At 32.6% G+C, this 22,678-nt stretch overlaps 1 protein-coding gene across 1 annotated transcript; it reads left to right on the plus strand.

Moving 5' to 3' along the window:
* The first annotated feature begins 14,169 nt into the window (after positions 1-14,169).
* LOC115878186 lies at positions 14,170-16,515 on the plus strand. Its single transcript, XM_030894597.1, has 2 exons — positions 14,170-15,168; positions 15,301-16,515. The coding sequence occupies exons 1-2, from the start codon at positions 14,170-14,172 to the stop codon at positions 16,513-16,515; spliced, it is 2,214 nt and encodes a 737-aa protein (XP_030750457.1).
* The last annotated feature ends 6,163 nt before the right edge of the window (positions 16,516-22,678 follow it).

A 22,678-nucleotide genomic window follows, 5' to 3' on the forward strand; every position in this document is an offset into this window, starting at 1 on the left:
CTTTTTTTTATATAGGTATATCTTTATATTTTTATTGTTTTTTACCCAAGGAAATAGTGCTTTTATTTTATATTATGTATATTGTGTGATATAATATGTATGACCAACATCATTCAATTTAAAAATAAGGTTGAATATACAGGGTGGCGCACCTCATTCGCCTCGGTTGATTATACGAAAACGAAAAGATGTGGAAACAAAATATTTTATGGATATATGTGGGAAGGCAATGTGCATAATTTAAAATTATTTTGAAATGTACAGGGTGTGCCAGAACTAAGATTATTATAGTTAGTATATATTAAAATAAATCCTTAAAATAGATCAGCAATTTTTGGTTCCCCTGTATAAATTTAAGGAAGCAATAACATTTTTCAGTAAAGTTTATTTCTCTACCTTTAAACTCAGCATAAGAATTAATTCTGAAAAGTAATGTACAGGGTGTTAATAATCTATTCTATCTATCTATTCAAAAACCAAAGCATTTAAACATATTAAACCCTTATAATAAATGCCTTACTTTATGTCTAAGAATCCAAAAATGAAATAAAATACCGGGTGTTCTGTTAGAAAAAATATAACTTTGGTATGGATCTTAGTTCATACACACCCTGTACATTTGAAAATAATTTTAAATTATGCACATTGCCTCTCTACATATATCCATAAAATATTTTGTTTCTGCATTTTTTCGTTTTCGTATAATCAATCGAGGCGAATGAGGTGAGCAACGTCCTGTATAAAATCGAGTAAATATTTGTAACTCCAGTATTAGAAATGCTCTCTTTTGTTTTAAGGGTTTATTAACAGAGCTTGTTATTTATTATTCAACCAATTTTTTTGTATATAATTGTTAAGGGAAGAAATTTATTGTTTTGAGTTCTAATTGATCAATTTTTCGGACTTTGCAATCTGAATCATGAGAAGAGATGTATTTTTCAAATATTCTATTGGCCTTTGTTTTTGGGCGATCTCGCAGATTAGTGTGCAGTTGTTATCCTATTTATTTATTATTACTATTATTGCAGATGGCAAAATTAACTGATTGCTGTACATTTACAGCGGTGTAATTATTTATATATTTTGGTTTTATTTATTAACTACATAAAAATCCGACTATTTTCAAGAAACATACAGTGTCATTTGTAAAATCTTCATCAAATGGAACATTTTTTATTGATTGATTTTTTTTTTTCAAAAAAATATACTTTTAGGTTATGTAACCTTTGATGCCACAGCAAAGAATCAAATACTTCCACTATATCACACCAAAAAGTTTTTATTTGCTCTAAACAAAAAAATCGCTAATATTCACCATGTGTGAGTGTTTTTAATTGATTTTGTTAGTAATTTTACTGAAAGTGTGTAATTTAAAAAGTCATACTAAATAACGTTAATTGTTGTGACATGCTCTGTTAAACTGTCAGATTTGACAGAGCACACAAGTTTTAAAAAAAAGGAATTTGCCATTGCCTCATGAAATTTTAAAAATGTAACAGAAAATAATTATAATGTTTTTTAGCAGAGTTAAATGAATGAGTGGAATAACGTTCACACAGATGGTTGCTTCTTAAAAAATAAGGGATGTTTTTTATATAACAATTAAAAAGGTTTTTGTTAAAATTTCATGTTATTTGCTGTAGACGGATAACAAAAATACAGAATAATATTGCACGTACCGGGTGGCCAACTAAGAATGGACGCCGGCTGTATCTCAGAAACTACTTATCGTATATATAACTTTGGGGAAAAAATCTAATAAGTAAATCGACCAAGAGAAATCGCTGGAAATTATTTTCAAGTTCGAAAAATGTCCGCTAGGGGGCGTTTCGCTGATAGCCAATTAGAAAACAGGGTATTTCTCAAAAATATGCAGGTGAACAGGTATTTTAAATATTACTATTGTAATCATCGAGAAATTTGTAATTTTTTTGATATAGAGTGTTTTGCTCTATCTCATAAAATAAAGTGGTGGGGGAAGGTTAAACTTGCTGTTATTAAAATAAGGATAACTCTGGTTTGGGTTAACCGATTTAAACAAACTAGGGCTCGTTTAAAAGAGCTTTTCTTTCTTAACGATCTCCAGTGTAAATTTTGTTTCCATCATTTTTTTCGTGGTAGTTAGAGGACGCTGTTTGACATCATAACAGATATTGCGCTTTTGCATAAAAAAATGAAATAAGAGGCTATATTTCTCTTTACACAGTTAAATAGAGCACAAAATTTCCAAAAAATCAGCGCAAACCGCAACTTTCTATCTTCTCTCTAACGGGGGATATTAAAAAAATAAATCATATTAGGCTATCGCCTAGGATTATACGGTATAAAAATTATAGTAGTAGGCTAGGAAACAAAAAGAGGTAAATTGGTTACGTCAAAATATCAAAACATACATTTTAATTTCATTTTAATACATAGTACTGAAGTTGTGGTTGGTTCCTTGTGAAACATCGTTGAAATATTAGTATTTTAATAAAACACGCTTTTAGATGTATCAAAAAACTTTTAATAAGAGTAACTTTAACTCTACATATATGTTTCGGCTTATTAGGCCTTTTTCAAGAGTTTTTTAAGAACTAATCGTCTAACTACACTGTAACTATATATATATATATATATATATATTTGCTATGGGGGTGGGTTCAGAGAGTTTACAATAGGGGTAATAAAAAATGTGTTTAGAAATCCTGTTGGTCGTTAACATTATTTTCGTTCATTTAATTGTTATTTATCCGTGTTCGTTCTTGATTCGACACCATAAATTAAAACCCAGGCATATTGAATCCGATGACCTAGCTGGCCATGGAAAATATGCCGCTCTAGCGTCTCTATCTACTAAAGTAAGTGGTATCTAAGAAGCCCCACACATTCATAAAAAATAAGCGGCACAACTGCACCAATTGCATCAACTACATCAACTGCACTCGTGCTGATGAAATTGCAACAAATGCAATTTGATCATGATGGATTCTCTCACAAAATTGACAATTCATCTCTTAGAAATTATGGATGGTTTATTATTTCATTCAGATAATTAAAAAAGTCCAATCATTCGCCATCCTAGAATTCCTGCCTAAACGTTTACTGGCCAACGGTCTTGGTGCTGAACTACTTGCATCAAGGGTAGATTTGGACCAGTAGTTCATATTGAAAAGTGACCCAAACAACATAAACTTTAATATAATAATATATAACACAAACAACAAGTAAAACACGAAAACAAGTGAAATCAAGGACGAACTTGGATTAATAACTAAATGACTACATGAAACCAATCCCTAGTTTTCGGCCATAAGAAATTCGGCCGTTTTCTGTTAAAAGCAATATGGCGGCACAACATTCCTAGATCTTTTAATAAAATTATTGATTGTCCGACTTTTGGACATTTTAATCTTAGAACTACCTACATATATATAATTAACCAAGAAATTCGTAAAAATTATATGGATGGACGATAATGTTACATAAACACGTTTAAAAACTTATGACGTCATTTTTTTAAGAAAACGCCCGAAATTCGGATGCATGAAAACTGAATTTAATCGTTTTGATATTTTGACGTAACCAATTTACCTGTTTTTGTTTCCTAGCCTACTACTATAATTTTTAGACCATATAATCCTAAACGGCAGCCTAACATGATTTATTTTCTTAATATCTCCCGTTAGAGAGAAGAGAGAAAGTTGCGGTTTAAGCTGATTTTTTGCAAATTTTGTGCTCTATTTAACTATGCAAAGAGAAATATAGCCTCCTATTTATTTTTTTTCTACAAAAGCGCAATATCTGTTATGGTGTCATACAGCGCCCTCTAAATTTATATTGGAGATCATTAAGGAAGAAAAGCTCTTTTAAACGAGCCCTAGTTTGTTTAAATCGGCTAACCTAAACCAGAGTTATCCCTATTTTAATAAAATCAAGTTTAACCTTCCCCCACCACTTTATTTTATGAGATAGAGCAAAATACTCTATATCAAAAAAATTACAAATTTCTCTACGATTACAACAGTAATATTTAAAATACCCGTTCACGTGCATATTTTAGTGAAAAACTCTGATTTCTGATTAGCTATCAGCGAAACGCCACCTAGCGGACGTTTTTCGAACTTGAAAATAATTTCCAGCGATTTCTCTTGGTCGATTTTCTTATTAGAATTTTTTTGTCAAAGTTATACGATAAGTAGTTTCTGAGATACAGCCGGCGTCCATTCTTATTTGGCCACCCGGTACAGGGTGGTCGAAATTGGTCTGTTTTAACAGAGAAAACCTATTTCCTGACTAGATAGTGCAAAACCGACGTAGATATCATGGGTTCGATTTCTGAGATACGTTTAATGTCATAAACCGCCTGTTGATATTTTCACTGCCAACTGAGATACTGGGTCTTTTTGAATTTTTTACCATGTTGAAAATTGCCTATAATTTTTTAATTTCGCGGAATAATAAAATTCAGTAAAGACGTTCTTAAGGCACTTTTTTAAGCACAATCCAGTGGCGTAATCAGTTTTTTTCTATACTTGCTCTTTTGGTCAGAAATAAAAAATATAGTTATTTAAATGGAAATCATAGTTGGCTATGAACTTAAAAAAATGCTCATGTTTAACCTTTTCCAACGATGTAAAGTTATGGGTATTTATTTCTAAGAATAAGAGAAATATTAGGGTTTTTTATCTTTGTATCGAAGTGGGCATTGATTTTATGTTGACCTAGTTGCCTAATTATTTTTTATCGCAGTTTAATATTCTATATTATTATTTATCTGCAAAATTAAAGAGTTTTGAAAAGAAAAATAAACGTTCTATATTAGTTTTGCCAATTACAATTAAAACGCCATTAAATGGAGATATTAGAGAGAATCGGATTGGAACAAGGGGCCCGATATCTTGGCCTGCTAGGTCCTGTGATTTAACGTCTTTCGACTTTTTTATGGGGGAAATTAATTTAGTAAATTGCAGAAGGCTACTAGGCAAGCTTTTGGACTTATTACACCAGTTCGCCTAATAAATCGCTGTAACTCTGTGCGCAAAAGATGTTTATTATGTATTTAACTAGCAGGTGTAACTAAATATGTCGATAATATTGTGATTTTGGGCCACCTTATACCTATATCCAAATAACCTTGTCACATGAAAATATTTTATATGAAAAACTTTCTTACTTTTTAACAAGTAAGTGTCTCAAAACAGAAAATTTAAACACATGGTGTGATTCTCTAACTTGCAATAAATGTTCTTAAATTTTCCGCAAGTTATACATTTTATATTATTTTATTGCATAATATTAATTGAATAAATAATAACAAAAAAATGTCATGAAATAATTACATTAATATCATGAATTTCTAAACAAAACTTTGTTCCAAAATGGAAAAATTCAATAAAATGAATTAGAAAATACTCTCATTTGGTGTAGACTTTATGAATGACCCTGTATATATTCAATAAACTTAGCGCAAAACAATTTCAGATGCATGTCATTAGACAAAGTATAATGTACAATTGAGCGTCCGGATTGCACAACGACCTTACCGCGTGGCCGCGGGCAGCCCAGTAGGCAAGCGAGACAGCGACGCGCCGATTTAATAAAATAAATAATTTTAAACCTGCCGTCATTTCGTTATAAATTTTAAAACTGACAGATATGAATACTATCATTTAATTAGTTGTACATTTAATTACAACTTATTCAAAATTTAGGTCTATCGGTTTATGCTAGCAGTAATAACGAGTATAAATAAAAAAATGGTCAGTACAACGCTCGCCCTTTTTAGCGCACGTTCAGCTTTGGTTTTAGTTTTAGCGCTATTTTTACAGAAAATAAATTCTGAACTTTGATCAAATGGCAAGAGCATTATCATTGCCGATATCTCCTGGTTATAATCAAGAACAGTTAACCTAATAGGACTGCTCATTCAGCCAAAAGTGTCCGCCAGGTGCATGCGAAAACTACTCGCTTTGTGACGGCATTGTAGCCCTTGTCATGGTTATTAGTCCTTATCCGGCAACCAATAATACACACACGTGCATTATTGGTTACCGAATGCAAAACGTTCATTATCTAATTTATTTATTTAAACACCTTATATGTATGCAGTATAGAAAATTAACTGTATAAATCGTATTAAATACTCGGATAATGCATCTTTAAGAACAGCAGTCCCCAGCATCACCTTTTGCAAGCATTCTTTTTAGAGTACTTCCATATTTTGCTTTAAAATAATTAATAAACAAAATCGTGGGCACTTTGTCATAATCCACAACACAAAATGAAGGTATTTATACACTCTGTAGCTCTAAAAACTTTAAAGACACCTTTTTCACATTTAAAATTGACAAAATAATTAACTCAAAATTTCTCAGCTGTTATTTTAATAAGTTTACCATAGGCAACTAATAATACACACTATCATGACAAGGTCACGAAGGCTTTGACAAGAGCTACAATGACGTCACAACTGTCAGCTGAAGCGCGGGAAGAGGCGAACGTACGTCTTATGAGGATGAGCAATCCTATTAGTTTACCGTTCTTGGGTTATAATATACCTAGTTCTTTTTTCAAAATATTGCATTGTTTTAGCTTAAAAAACTTGAATTATGCGGCTTTTTTGCGAGAGCTACCGGCGCTGCGTTAATAAAGAGATGGCTATGTACGTCAATCGAAAGACAGTATTTGCGATAGTCTTTTGTTTACACGGAGTATAGAAAATTTTTGCTACAGCTTGTTTACTACCAGTAGTATTTGTGCGTTTTTTTAAAATTATTATTAAATAGAAGGAAATGCGACCGAAAAGAAAGATCAAAAGTTAGTAGAAATCCGCATAAATGGAAGTGCAATATTTCCAAAAAATCTCGTGACGAGGTAAAATTACAGTCTATTGTGGCTATGATTGACGTACATAGCCATCTCTTTATTAACGCAACTGCGGTAGCTCTCGGCAAAAAAGCCGCATAATTAAGTTTTTTTAAGCTAAAACAATGCAATATTTTGAAAAAAGAACTACATTATAACCAGGAGATATCGGCAATGATAATGTTCTTGTCATTTGATCAAAGTTCAGAATTTATTTTCTGTAAAAATAGTGCTAAAACTAAAACCAAAGCTGAACGTGCGCTAAAAACGGCGAGCTTTGTACTGACCATTTTTTTATTTATACTCGTTATTACTGCTAGCATAAACCGATAGACCTAAATTTTGAATATGTTGTAACTAAATGTAGAACTAATTAAATTATAGTATTCATATCTGTCAGTTTTAAAATTTATAACAGAGATTTTTATCTCAAAGTTATAATATGCTCGGGCAATGTAAACAAATCGAAAATATAAAAAATAATCCAGTTATTTAGGCTTGTCGGAAGCGCTAAAGACTCATGAGTATTTCTACGCAAAAATCAACACGATACGATAATTATTAACGAAATGACGGCAGGTTTAAAATTATTTATTTTGTTAAATCGGCGCGTCGCTGTCTCGCTCGCCTACTGGGCTGCCCTTGTGCATTTACACATATTTATTCTAATAAATTGAACAGTTTCTGGCGAAAAATAAAATATATGCATCTTCCTCATTGTTCAATGTTGAAGTAGATTTAGACGATAGAATACAGGGTGGCGCACCTCATTCGCCTCGGTTGATTATACGAAAATGGAAAGATGTAGAAACAAAATATTTTATGGGTATATGTGGGGAGGCAATGTGCACAATTTAAAATTTTTTTGAAATGTACAGGGTATATCAGAACTAAGGTCCGCACCAAAGTTATATTTTTTCTTAGGGAACACACACACACCCGGTATTTTATTTCATATTTGGATCCGTCTATACAAAATAAGGCATTTATTGTAAGGGTCAAATATGTTTACAAGCTTTAGTTTTTGAGATATTTAAAGATATTTAAATATGCATGTTATAATAAAAAATATTTAATATTTATACTTAATATTGTCAACTCCCTGTACATTGCTTTTCAGAATTAATTATTGTGCTAACCTTTAAGCCAAAGAAATAAACTTTACTGAAAAATTTGATTGCTTATTAAACGAAGCAATACAGGGGTATCAAAAATTGCTGGTCTATTTTAAATATTTATTTTACAAAAAAACTTCGTTATTTCAAATAGAACACCCTGTGTGTAATTTTTAAAATAGATCGAAGCAGATTCAAATGCTCTTTCAAACTATATTAGGGTTTCCTATACCTATCTAGCTCAGATTTTGAATAAATAGCAATTTTTCAATAAAATGGCAACCAAAACCGTCCTAGTGACAGTTATAGCTATTTTCAAAATCTAAATTAGTTTATGGACTTTATTTATATTTATACCAGTTTACTTTTATTTAATTTACATATAATAGTTTAATAAATAAAATTTATTAAATATGTATTTATTATTCTATCAAGGAAAATGAAGAAGTAGTTCTGTGATTTATTTTACAATGACTTGGAGATATATGGATTTTCTATAAAAAAAGCCAATTACGGCAATTCATTTTCTTCACTTCCAACGACAGGTTTCTGCCTAATAGATTTTGTATAAACCACACTACCAACTCCGCGAAATAGGACAAGTAGTTTTTCAAAGGAACAGTTATCAGGAAGATTCCTATTTGGATATCTTTGAGCATAAGCCCTTGAGGCCAGGAAGTAATTTTCTCATAAAATAAAATCACTAGTAACATATCCATTCGTTCCGCTAGCAGATACTGCTTTATTTTTCTTGATCAAATAATGAATACTTACTTATTATACTGCTATAGGTAAATTTAAGTAAACTGTTATAAATCTAAATAATAATGTCCATAAACTAATGTCGATTTTGAAAATAGTTACTAAATGTCACTAGAACATTTCCATGGCGACACCAGCCATCTTGATTACGATTTTATTGAAAAATCGCTTTTTATTCAAAATCTGAACTAGATAGGTATAGGAAACCCTAATATAGTTTGAAAGAGCATTTAAATCTGCTACTATTTATTTTAAAAAATACGGGGTGTTGCATTTGAAATAACCAAGTTTTTATATAAAAAAATCCTTAAAATGGATCAGCAATTTTTGTGCTCCTGTATAAATTTAAGGAAGCAATAACATTTTTCAGTAAAGTTTATTTCCCTACCTTTAAACTCAGCACAATAATTAATTCTGAAAAGTAATGTACAGGGTCTTAATAATCTATTCTATTGTAGCATGCATATTTAAATATCTTTAAATATCTCAAAAACCAAAGATTTTAAACATATTTAACCATTATAATATATTCCTTTTTATGGACTCAAGAATCCAAAAATGAAATAAAAACAAGAAAAAATATAACTTTGGTATGGATCTTAGTTCTGAAACACCCTGTATATTTAGGAATAATTTTAAACCGTGCACATTGCCTCTCTACATATATCCATAAAATATTTTGTTTCTACATCTTTCCGTTTTCGTATAATCGACAGAGGCGAATGAGGTGCGCCACCCTGTATAATTTTTATAAGATAAATTAACTCAAATTTTAGGTATAATCTGGAACATTGTCTACAATTAACAGCAGCAAAAGACTATGACGTGCATCGGTTGTTTCGTTCAATTGTTTAGCTTTAAGTAGACTTATATTTTTTTGTATATTTTCATCCGTTAAGATGTTCTAAAAATACCAGAAGAGCATTAAACAATTCAACTAAGATTCAAATTTCAATATCTTTCTTGTTGTGTATATACAATATGATCGAAAAAAAAACGGCGTCAGCGATGGCTATGAAATGAAGATCGCTGTGAATGTCGTCGATGTTCATTTCCAAGCCAACTGAACGCCGTACGTACGGTATTAAAGTGCATGAAAGATATCTGTCTCTTTCTTGGTTCTACACTAATTATGGCACATTATCCACATGTACCAACCCTTCAAACCTTTTATAAAGGTCTGACATACCTGAGCATATTATACTATAATTCATGTAGAACTCAGAGAGATGATAGCTATATTAAAAAATATTAAAATTTGCAGCTTTCTTCTACCTTTTAATGCCCTCCTGGCCTTTTTTATAATATGTCTACTGTAATATCAAATCACTATATTTTTTATAAGATTTTATCAACTATCGAATCTGCTCGAATAACTGACGCTAGCTAATCTGCCGTTTGCGCTGTTCCTCGAAAATTCGTGTACTGAAACTCTTTTCTAGTCTGATTTTTTGATAAGATCAATTTTTTTCCTGATGATGATGAAGTACTGGACTGTTTTTTTAAGTGTATCTGTTAGGTTATATTCGAGAAATCATTAATAAATTATTTTTGTTACTTAAAAGGCACAAGTCTCTCTTTTTTTTTGATAAATGTCTAGTGAAAACGAAACAGGTATATTATTTCTTCCGCCTTTGTCTCCTGTCAAAATGTCCTTATAGTACGAGAGCTAGCAACGTCGGAAAAACAAGTATTGTAACGTTTTTTTATAAACATTACCACTGCGAACGGCAGCTTTTCATCGGAGAGCAGTCGTGGGTTAGGTATTTCACTAGAGAGAAAACTAATCAATAACAATAAACAAAAAAATATAGATATTGGGCGCCAGGCATGTACAGAGAAAGAAAACACATTTGTATATTACTTAAAACTAATGACTATATTTATTCATGATGGACTGTGATGGTAAATAGCATTGTACAATTTTAATAATTATTATAGTGGTTATATGTCAACGAAAGTGGTGTTAAGAATTGTACTAAATATCTATGAAAACAACTATGATAAAATACAAGACATGTAACGTTTAAGAGAATATATGAAATGTAGCATTACTTTAATTAATTTGATATATTTTATATGATGTTAGTGCAATAATAATATCTATAAAAAGTAATACTATTACAAGGCGTACGTAATGAAACCTAAAATCTAAATCATATTGTAACTACTAAATCGACATAAATGTTCTTAGAAACTTCTATTTTTGCTGGTAGGAAACAAAGTAGTACTGCATTGTATTTTATACGGTTACAAAGTGAATTGGTAAATATTTTAAATTCAAAATGAACAGAACGCAGCTTGTACCTTTCTGTGGCCTTATTTATATCTTCAATCAAGTCTTCTCATTAGCTGCAATTGCCCATGTTCTTGCCCTAAAATAATCTAACCACTGAATATAGTCTGTACGATATCGTTTAAAATGTACGTTAAGTTAAGACTGAAAATCGACTGAAAATGTGTTAAATGTTAAATGTAAGCTAAATCTTAAATCTAAACTTAGCTGTTCTTTATGTAATCTTGCTTCAAACAGTAACAGCGTGAGGTGGGCTTGCATCTCTGTACTCGGCCATCTAATACAACAAAAGGGGGCCAGAGTGAGGACACCATGAATTGATACAGCCGTAACTACTGACTAGACTGAGAAGTGGGAACGAAGCAGCATGGGGCTTACGCTGTATCCATACTGTAGCAATATGGGGATACTACCCGTACCTTGGAACACTACTAGGACCTTGGATAATGTCCGTAACTTGGACCATAATCTTGGACACAGTCCGTCCATAAGATAACGGTACAGGGGAACACTACCCGTACCTTGGATACTACTAGGACTTTGGATAATGCCCGTACCTTGTAAATAGTCCGTACCTTGGACCATAACTTAGGACTATAACCTTGGAAATAGTCCGTACCTTGGACCCTAAAATATGAAGCTCTTGTTTAAAACCAAACAGGGTCTACTAAGCAAAATAAACCTACCTCGAATTACTTCCGAGGGCTCAATAATAAACAAAGAAACTGTCCTTTCTTCCATGTAACATTCTGGAGGACAAAAGAAACAGGAGGCCAACGTGCCAGCAAAATACAAATACAGGTTAAGTTGGGACATCCAAAACTCTACCCTAAAAATATGCAGTAATAATATCGAATCTAAAAGGATAATATCTCATCTTTACCTGTTGCTTTGAAATAGCAGCTGATTCAGATTATACAGCAAGATTTAAATAATCACCATTTCTAATAGCTGGGATGGTTAGGTTAGGCTAGCGGCCCGTCTGGCTGCGGGTAAACGTGCACGTTCCTACTGCGTGAATCCCAAGATCCTATATTTTTTGTTGAGTCGACCTATAAATTCTAACTATTTTTATATAAATCAAACATAGTCTCCCTTAGCGCAGTGCCGGGTGAGTTTCGAACCACGAATTACCTTGAGATTCATCGAGTTCGAGATCCGGAGTCAGGGCAAAGAGGCACCTATTTTATTTTCGTTTATATTCTGATAGTAAAGTAAATATAAAACCAGTAAATATATCGCTAACGATACGGAATCGAGGTGACGATACGCCAGACATCATATAAATCATATATAAAAAAAATACATGTAACGAACTAAAAACGTTACAGTATTTTAAGACGTCTGGCTCTTTGATATATATTTACTCTCTAGAACAGCATGCCGCTTCCGTCTGGCTGCGGGTGGTCGTTGCGTTCCCCTACTGCGCATTGAAAGAAAGAACCTATAGTTTTTGTTAGTCCTATAAATTCTAGTATTGAATATAAATCAAACATGTCTCCATAGCGCAGTGCGTAGGTTTCCAGCCACGAACCGAAGATTCAGAGTTCAGATCCGGGTCAGGGCAAAGACTTTTATTTATTTTTCGTTTATATTCTGATATAAAGTATTAAATATTTGTTTTTTTTTTGAATCACCAGAATTATTTAATACTTTACTATCAGAATATAAACGAAAATAAAATAAAAAAGTCTTTGCCCTGACTTATATTCAATACTAGAATTTATAGGATTAAATTAAAGAAAAATATAGGATCTTCTTCCGATGCGGTGTAGTGAACGCAACGGGTAGGGGAGAATGCCCAACAGCGAGACACATTTTTTTAGACCGTAAAAGATATTTTATTTTTTCATCAAAATAAACTATTTTAGTATACTTTAAAGGCAACCACTCTCTCCTAAGCACCTTTAATTAACTACTCTCATTGAGACAAAAACATGTCTTAAAATTAACAATATTGTTATTATTGCATTTGTCTCATTGTTGGGCCCTAAGGTCTAACAGTAAGACAAAGGAAATTTTAAACAAATAACTATTTATTAATTACTTAAAAATAGTTATGAGTATTTATTTGCGTTTGGCATTAAACAAAGGTAGAGCTGTCTTAAACAAAGAACTTAAAATATAAACACAAGTGCTAAAAATATAATTAACTTAATCATCTAACGAAATAAAAAAAAGAGTTTCATAGATTTTTGTTGTTAATGTAACTTCGACTTAAAATAAAGAAAAACTCTGTTATATAACAATCAATAACATGATAGACATGTTCAACAATGCCAACGAGTGCCCAAAAGGTACCTATGTCCCAGTCTTAACGGGTGCACTGTCTATCGGACACTGTCTCACTGTTGGGAAATATATTTTGTCTCACTGCTGGACATTAACACCAGTCGGCCATTTTGTAACTTATTTTATTCTAAAACTACTTCCACTAAACTAACATTCATACTTTCATCTACATATTGTCATCGTCTATAGTTTCTAGAATGTACTCAGTATTCGAACAACTTTGCCCACGACAGGTTCCGCACATAGTTGTACATTTCATGCCGGGTTTAATGCAACTGCATCTTCTTACACAATCCTGTTTCCTGATGTTCAAATTATTCGTACTGCCATCCAAATATCTGAGAAAAATGAACAAGTTCTAGTCCTTGGACAAGATGTCGATCTTGTTTTATTAGCAGCACTTTCCCCCGATGAAAAATACATTCTTTTTCTGAAAGAAGCCATAGGTAATGTGAAACATCGAATGTATAGTTCGAGAGACTTGCAATCATCAAGTATTATACGTAATTTAAAAGAATCAATTTTATTCATTCACGCTATTAGCGGGCGTGACACAACATCAGGATTTTTTGGAAAAGGGAAACAATAACACGTACAAATATTTAATAAAGAAAAAGACCTTGATAGTATCGTCGATTTTTTAACAACGCAAAGTCAACACCTGAAGAAATTAAAAAAGCTGGAGAGACGTTTATACTGAAACTATACAATCTTCAATCATCTGAAGGGAGCCTTAGTGTGCTTACTTTACTTACTTACTTTACTTATTACCACGACATTGAAGTGTTAACTATCGAGAGCGGATCATTCACGATAAGCTCCGTATATAAACCCCCTGGCCAAAAGCTAGACCTTTCAATGCCAGGAAACTTTAACAACCAGAAGACTCAATTTGTTGTGGGCGATTTTAACTGTCACAGCACCACCTGGGGATATGGCGAAACAGACTCCAATGGTCAATTGCTGGAGCAATGGGCTGAGGCTACCAGCCCCTCACTTCTCCACGATCCCAAGCTCCCTTGCTCTTTCAACAGCAAAATTTGGAAGCGAGGTTATAACCCCGATAATTGCTTTGTCAGTAGGAACATCCATGACACCTGCTGCAAAAATGTATATAATGCAATTCCAAAGACACAACACCGACCTATCGGAATCCAAGTCTACTCTACAATCAAAACAACCAAAATATCTTTCCGTAGGAGATTCAACTTTATGAAAGCCAGGTGGCCAGAATACTCCCAAGTGCTGGATGAGGAAATAACCAATTTGGCCCCAACACCAAGCAACTACCACATCTTTGTTGAGTCCCTGCGAAAGATATCCAGACGATATATTCCTAGGGGCTGCAGACAACATTACATTCCAGGGCTCTCGAATGCCTCAAGGGACACCCTGGAGCAGTACGAACAATTGTTTGCGAAAGATCCATTCAGCGATCAAACCATCACCTGCGAAACAGCTTTAATGACAGCTCTCAGCGAGGCACGTGAGAAGAAATGGATAGAAACCCTGGATAGAATGGGCATGTCTCATAGTAGTAAAATAGCTTGGAATCTAATCAAGAAACTGGATGGTGACCCAAAACTAAGCAAGGCCCCTTCCAATGTAACACCCAATCAAGTGGCCAACCAACTCCTTCTAAATGGCAAATTCAACTCGAAACGCCAGAAAACCAAAATCAAACGCCTAATACCAACTGAAAACACCAACTTTCAGAAATCATTTACCATGAAAAAGTTGAACAATGGTATAAATACCATGAAGAATGGAAAAGCCGCTGTGATTGACGATGTATGCGTGGAACAGATCAAAAATTTCGGTCCTGGAACCAAAAAATGGATACTTAAACTTTTCAACGTATGTCGCGAAACCTTTTAAATTCCAAAACTGTGGCGGAAGTCAAAAGTAGTAGTTCTCCTTAAACCCGGAAAAGATCCAGAGTCTCCGAAAAGCTACAGACCCATATCCCTCCTTTGCCATCTGTTTAAGCTCTACGAAAGACTAATCCTCTACAGAATAGAGAAGACCGTCGATTCAAAGCTGATTCCACAACAGGCAGGATTCAGACCTGGAAAGTCCTGCACCAGTCAAATCCTCGCATTGACAGAACATATCGAGGAGGGTTTTGAGAATAAACACATCACAGGGCTGGCCCTAGTCGACCTAAGTTCCGCCTATGACACGGTAAACCACAAGATATTACTGCATAAAGCCAATGAGACTTTGAAAGAGTACCACCTAGTCAAGATACTCGAATCCTTGCTCCAAAACAGGCAGTTTTTCGTGACGCTCAAGGGCAAAAAGAGTCGATGGCGAAACCAGAATAATGGGTTGGCACAAGGGAGCGTGCTGGCACCAATTCTTTTCAACATATATACAAATGACCAACCTATTCCAGATAACACTATAACCTTTGCATATGCAGATGACCTAGCAATAACAGTTGAAGGCAAAGGGTTCGAAGATATCGAGGAGAAACTAGAAAGCGCCCTAAAAACAATGTCAACCTATTACAAAAAGAATTCTTTAAAACCCAACCCCACCAAAACTAAAGTGAGTGCATTCCGCCTTAATTCGAGACAGGCGACCCGCAGACTTAATGTTACATGGGACGGTACACAACTAGAACACACAGATAAACCTACCTATCTTGGCGTCGTGCTGGACAGAACATTGACTTACAAATATCACTGCGAAAAAACACGTAAAAAAGTAGAAGCACGAAATTCCCTTATAAGGAAGCTGACCAATAGTAAATGGGGAGCCAAACCTACTGTGGTCAGAACTTCTGCTCAAGCTCTGTGTTTTTCAACTGCAGAATATGCCTGCCCAGTGTGGTGTAGATCTGTCCATGCAAAAAAGTTGAACATCAGTCTGTATGAAACATGCAGAATAGTGACAGGTTGTATGAAACCTACCCCCTTAGAAAACCTTTACAAGGCCGCAGGTTTTACAAGCCCCGATTTACGCAGAAAAGCTCATGAACATACTGAGAAGTTAAAACAAACCTTTGATGCTCGTCACTCAATTTTTGGCCAAGAGTGCGGCACAGGTAGACTTAAATCCAGACGCCGTTTCCTAAGCCACCCCCTGGATGAACCTCCCTCCCTCTACCCCTTAGAGAGGACCCACCAAATGGTGTTTCTAGCGACTGGAAAACCTGGAGAATGCTCAACCGAATCAGAACTGGGGTGGCCCCAGTAAAATCCAATTTGATCAAATGGGGTTTGCTGGACAGAAATGACGACAAATGCGACTGCGGCGCCTTTCAGGACATGGAACATCTTCTTCAATGTCCTGCGTGCCCCCACAGATGTACCCTCGATGACCTATGACTGGATAAACGGGAAGCATTGACATAGCCCATTACTGGGTTAATAAACTATAATATAATCCGGATACGAAAAAGTAAAGTATTGAAAGTTAGTTGGTCAAGCAAACAGCACGGTACTTTTTATCAAAATTGCCTCCCACATCTACTGCAGCTAGGCAACATTCCCGGACAACATTATATTCAAGTACAAATACAACCTATAAAACCCGACCAGTGGGGCTGGAAGAAAGTCAACAACACCCTGTCACCTTTATATACAACAGAATCGCCCGCCCCTGCTTCAATTATGTCATTAATAACGTGCAACTGCAAACAAGATTGTGTAAAAAGATGCAGTTGCATTAAAGCCAGCATGAAATGCACAACTATGTGCGGAACCTGTCGTGAGCAAAGTTGTTCGAATACTGAGCACATTCTAGAAACTATTGACGATGACAATATGTAGATGAAAGTATGAATGTTAGTTTAGTGGAATAGGCAATGTTTTTGTTTATATTATACAGTATTATATCTCTTGCGTGTATATTTAGCACGTTAAAATACCTTGGGAGACTATAATTTGAAAGGCCACCTGTATTTTTTTTGTACTCCATTTTCAAACGGTTATTGCTCGAAATACATTGGATAAATATAAATAATGAATAGAACATTTTTTGTAGCAAATTTTATAAGGAATATTTTTGGTAAGTATAATTTTTTTTGTGGCACCAACAGGTTCTGAGAAAAAAGCGAAAAACCATCGAAGGGCGTATTGGGGGTGGTTTTTTGGGGTGAAGCTCACACTTAAGAGTTAAGAACTCTTTTGATTTTGAAAAGTCTCCTTTTCGTGACACATCAAAACTTTATAAATGTTTTCTTCTATTCGGCTATTTTAGGTCTAACATAAATATACTTAAAGAAGAGACCAAGTTAAAGAGGAGGAGAAAATGGAGATGGATTCTTCAGCTTCCACTTCAAGAGTACCTCTGCCGGAGACAAGCTCCTCGACTGTGAAGGGCACGGTGGGCTAAACCCCAACCGTTGGAAGGTGTATACCCTCGTAAAAAGTAGACGTCCACTCCTTGGAGGATGGACACTTGTCAGAGGAGGATGGGAAATACCCTGTCCCCCCTACATCAGCCGTTAATGGATATCTATCGATATTTGGATGAAAATTGCTATCTGGTAGTTTTTTGACATGAGAAATTTGATTTTGATGTTACCACCCAAGGACTTTATATATTCTAAAGGACTGTTCGATCGCGTCAAATCGCCGCTGTCGTAGTCGCCGTGGAATGCTACGTCACGCGCTGACCAGCGCTCCACAGTGCGGCGGATGATTATTCTAGCGGGACAAAATCTCAAGAGCAATGTTTGGGACTTAAAATCTAAGAACGTAGCAAATGGTTTAATATACAGCAACTATATGGTTAAATTTATTTATTTATTAACAACTTAATTTATTAATAAATAAATACAAGATAATAAAACTATGATATTATTCGTACATGACACACAAAAACCGTATTGTAAACTGTTGCCAAATACATAAAATTATGATATCAAAAAACTCTTTAGCAGTTTTTTTTTTTAATTAATTTGTAATCTTGTGACACCCTCTATAATTTATTTTAAAAAAATATATTTTATTTTGAAAATAATAAATAAGATAGATATTTTAATTTTAATTTTAACACTCGGTAATTGTAAATTCATATATAGTAAGTATCTAAGACAATTTTTTAAACTCAGTGCCTTTTGATGGAGTTGTTTTGTTTTTATACTATCCGATTGAAATTAATCTTTTTGGGCATTCACCTGTTAAGCTTAAACTCCCTCTGACTGTGACTACCTGTGTTGGTAACTATTGGTAACTCAAAAGATCTACATCATTCAAAATATCGATATTTGAAAAAAAAGTGCAAGTTTGATATCCGCAGAACAAAGGCACGAAGGATTTTAACAAATAATATACGTCCAGTAGAAAAGTACGTACCTTTGGCAATCTTCAACATAATTTGTCTTTCTAATAAAATGTATAGGCACTTGTAAATATTTTGTTTTCGTATGATCTCTGCCTTGCTGAGCAGAAAACGACCAAATTTGGTTGATAAAAATGTATCGAAATACAAAGAATATTCATGCATTTTTGTATCAATTGGAATGTCTAGTATTTATTCTTATCAGTACACATTTTTTGGCTTATTTCTAACCAAACGCTTTTGTCCCGCTAAATTTATCTTCCAACGCACTGTGCGCTCGTCCGTCAAATGCAAAAATAACTGTCACTGTCTAAAATCTTTGGCGCCAACTTCAACTCGGTCAGTAGATGACGTAAAAAAACTGACAGTGCAGGAAGATAGGAATCGAACTATCCTTATGTTACCACCTACATATTTTTTAACTGTTTTGATAAGTAATAACTTTTTGTCCGTACCTGTATAAAACTACTTATACAGGATTGCTCACCACATACGACACGGAGTACTGTAGCTAAACGATCAGATTTTTACAAATTGTAAGTTTTGGGTTCGTTGAAGTACTATTAGAGCTACAATTTAAAAATATTTTTACAAAATACAGAGTGTCCCAAATAAATAAAAAATATCAAAGTTGTATTTTTTTAAATGGAACACCCTGTATATTATACATTTTTGGTTTCTACGATTAAAATAAAGGCGAATTTGATTAAGGTTTATCACACTTAAACCTTACAGTTTTTGAAATATTTAGGTTTTTGTGAAAATACAGTAATAATCTTAATGCTTCATTTCTCTAAGCGTTTTTAAGTTTTTAAAACCAAATATTGTACTGAAGTATTTCTATTTACTGAATTTTGTGTTGCTATAATAAAAATTATACTACCTTATACAGAGTGTCTAAAAAATTATTTTAAATAATTACTAGCTTTAAAGGGCAATAACTTGTTTAATTTAAATGGAACACCCTGTATATTTTACGAGAATCAGATGCACAATTTAATAATTGTCTATCAAATTGTATTATACCATTTTTTACCTATCTCTTCAAGTTTCCATAGAAAATGCATTTTCTTGTAATTTAGAACTCATTTATTAATATACCCATGGACTACTGACATTTTAGATTATTTTTAAAGATGTACCAAATTTTTAAAGAGTACAGATACTAATATTGTCGATATAGTTCGTTTATTTCATTAAAAAAATTAAATATTTGTTAATAAGGACCAATTAATATGATTCCAGTATTCAAACTACATTAATTGACTGTTTGCGTTGATTAATAATAATTGTTCCAAATACTAAAAAACTGAATTTTGTATGTGTATTAGACAGTGTGGTAAAAAGTAAAACCTTAAAAATGATAGGTATTTCATTTTTTGACAAATGCTTATTTATAACAGAAACGTTCATTTTCATAACTTATTATATTGATTTCTGATTCAAATCCACATTTATTTAGAATAATTTATTAACGAACACAATTAAGTATGTAATTAATTAGTACTCTGGCGGAAATAAAGGGTGGTATAGTTAATTAAAGGTATACTCGTTTATAAAGATTTAAATAGTTTTATTTTTACATACAAATGGGCTAGTAATGGGCTGGATATATTGATAAATGAGGTCTAAATTATAAAAAAATGCATTTTCTACGGAAACTTGAAGGGATAGGTAAAAAGAGTATAATACAATTTGATAGACAATTAAATTGTGCATTTGATTCTCCTAAAATATACCTGGCGTTCCATTTAAATTAAACAAGTTATTGCCGTTTAAAGCTAGAAATTATTTAAAATAAATGTTTAGGCACTCTGTATGAGGTAGTATTATTTAGTATTATTATTATTGCAGCACAATAACTGATCAATAAATAAACTTCAGTAAATATTTATTATTAAAAACTTTGATACCCTTGGAAAAAGTGTTACTGCAGTTTCATAAAATTGAAAATGTTTCAAAAACGGTAAGGTTTAAGTGTAATAAACCTTAATCAAAATTGCCTTTATTTTGATCATAGAAACTAAAAATGTAATAATATGCATATTTAAAAAATACAACTTTGATATTTTTTATTTATTTGGGACACTGTGTCTTGTAAAAATATTTTTCAATTGTAGCTCTAATAGTCCTTCAACGAACCCAAAACTTACAATTTGTAAACCTCTAATTGTTTAGATACAATACTCCGTGTCGTATATGGTGAACAACCCTGTATAAAAGACTACCCTCGTATTGAAATAAGAGTTCAGAATGTTGTATAGTATTATTGCCGAAGTTTCCCGAATACAATTCGGACCATCCTGTATATCATATTTTACTTTATGGTCTTGTCATATTATTAAAGTAATAACTCTTGTTATGAGTTATTGGTGAAAATAATATTCAAATATATTTGCTAAGTTAATTTATAATTAAACGAAAATCATTGAAAAACTCTACCGTTAGTTTCGATCTGTGCCAACCACAAACTTAATGGATCTTTGTTTCCTACAATATTCTAAGTTAAATTGTCAATATATTTTTTATTTGTATAAAACTAATTATTCAAAAAGAATTTCCTCATCGTTAAACGTTTCGACTATTGTGCTTTTCAAGGTTTATTATTGTGGGACGAGTGTATTTTTCCACGTTTGCCTATTAATATTCTATATGTTTTGTTGATGAGATGTAAAATCGTATGTGTACGGTGACAATTTAATGATTTTGGTCATTCAGCGCGACATAAGCATCTCGGTGTCATTGAATATCGAATAGTGTTTTAAAAAATAATTGAAATTAAATATTTAAATACTTAGTAGTAAATAAATAAAAAATATAAACGTGCTGTTCGCTGGTAATCCAATTACATGTACCATTTCTATGAGTTTTTATTTTTAACTAGTATAGTAACAAAGCACTATAGTAAAAAACTATAATTTTCTATATAATGAATATAGTTACAAGGAAAAAAATATTTACTTGCAATATCATTCTAACTGCTCCCATCATATACAGGGTTGTTCACCACATACGACACGGAGTACTGTAGCTAAACGATTAGATTTTTACAAATTGTTAGACCTACAATTTAAAAATATTTTTACAAGATACAGAGTGTCCCAAATAAGTAAAAAACATTATATATTAAACGGTATATTATTCTATTTTCAGATTCTACGATTGAAATAAAGGTAAATTTGATTGAAGTTTATCACACTTAAACCTTACCGTTTTTGAAATATTTTCAATTTTATTGAATTGCAGTAAAAATTTTAAGGCTTCATTTCTCCATGGGTATCAAAGGTTTTAATACTAAATATTTACTGAAGATTATTTATTGATATTGTGTTGCAATAATAAAAAAATACTACCTTATAGAGAGTGTCCAAAAATGTATATTAAATAATTACTAGCTTTAAACGGCAATAACTTGTTTAATTTAAATGGAACACTCTGTATATTTTACGTGAATCAGATGCACAATTTAACTGTCCATCAAATTGTTTTATACCATTTTTACCTATCTCTTCAAGTTTTCGTAGAAAATGCGTTTTTTAATTTAGACCTCATTTGTCACTATCTATACCCATGGAATATTGACATTTCAGATTTTTTTAAAGCAACATAATATATGTAAAAATGTACCTACAGGTGGTAAATTAATAATATTGCAAGCCCGTTTGTATACAAAAAAAGCTATTTAAATCTTTGTAAAAAAGTATACTAGCATACCAATTAAATATACCAATATTATTTCCGACCAAAAATTAGTTAATTACATAAAGTTAAAAATTAAAAGTTAATTATACATACTTAATTGTTTTAATTAATAAATTATTCTAAATAAATGTGGATTTAGCTCAGAAATCAATATAATAATAAGTTATGATAATGAACGTCTCTATTGTTTTAAGGAAGCATTCGTCAAAAAATGAAATAAAATTTAGAAGGTGTTACTTTTTATCACACTGTTTAATACACCCACAAAATTCAGTTATTTAGTATTTCGAACAATTATTATTAATCAACTTAAACAGTCAATTAATGTAGTTTGAATACTGGGATCATATTAATTGGTCCTCTGTAACAA

Source organism: Sitophilus oryzae, unplaced genomic scaffold, assembly GCF_002938485.1.
Source record: "Sitophilus oryzae breed Bouriz unplaced genomic scaffold, Soryzae_2.0 scaffold_1502_pilon_pilon, whole genome shotgun sequence".
Classification (NCBI taxonomy): domain Eukaryota; kingdom Metazoa; phylum Arthropoda; class Insecta; order Coleoptera; family Curculionidae; genus Sitophilus; species Sitophilus oryzae.

Coding starts and splice junctions, on each gene's coding strand:
- LOC115878186 (XM_030894597.1), top strand. CDS start 14,170: ATGCCAGGAAACTTTAACAACCAGAAGACTCAATTTGTTGTGGGCGAT. Junction 15,169..15,300: donor GGATACTTAAACTTTTCAAC/GTATGTCGCGAA, acceptor CATCTGTTTAAG/CTCTACGAAAGACTAATCCT.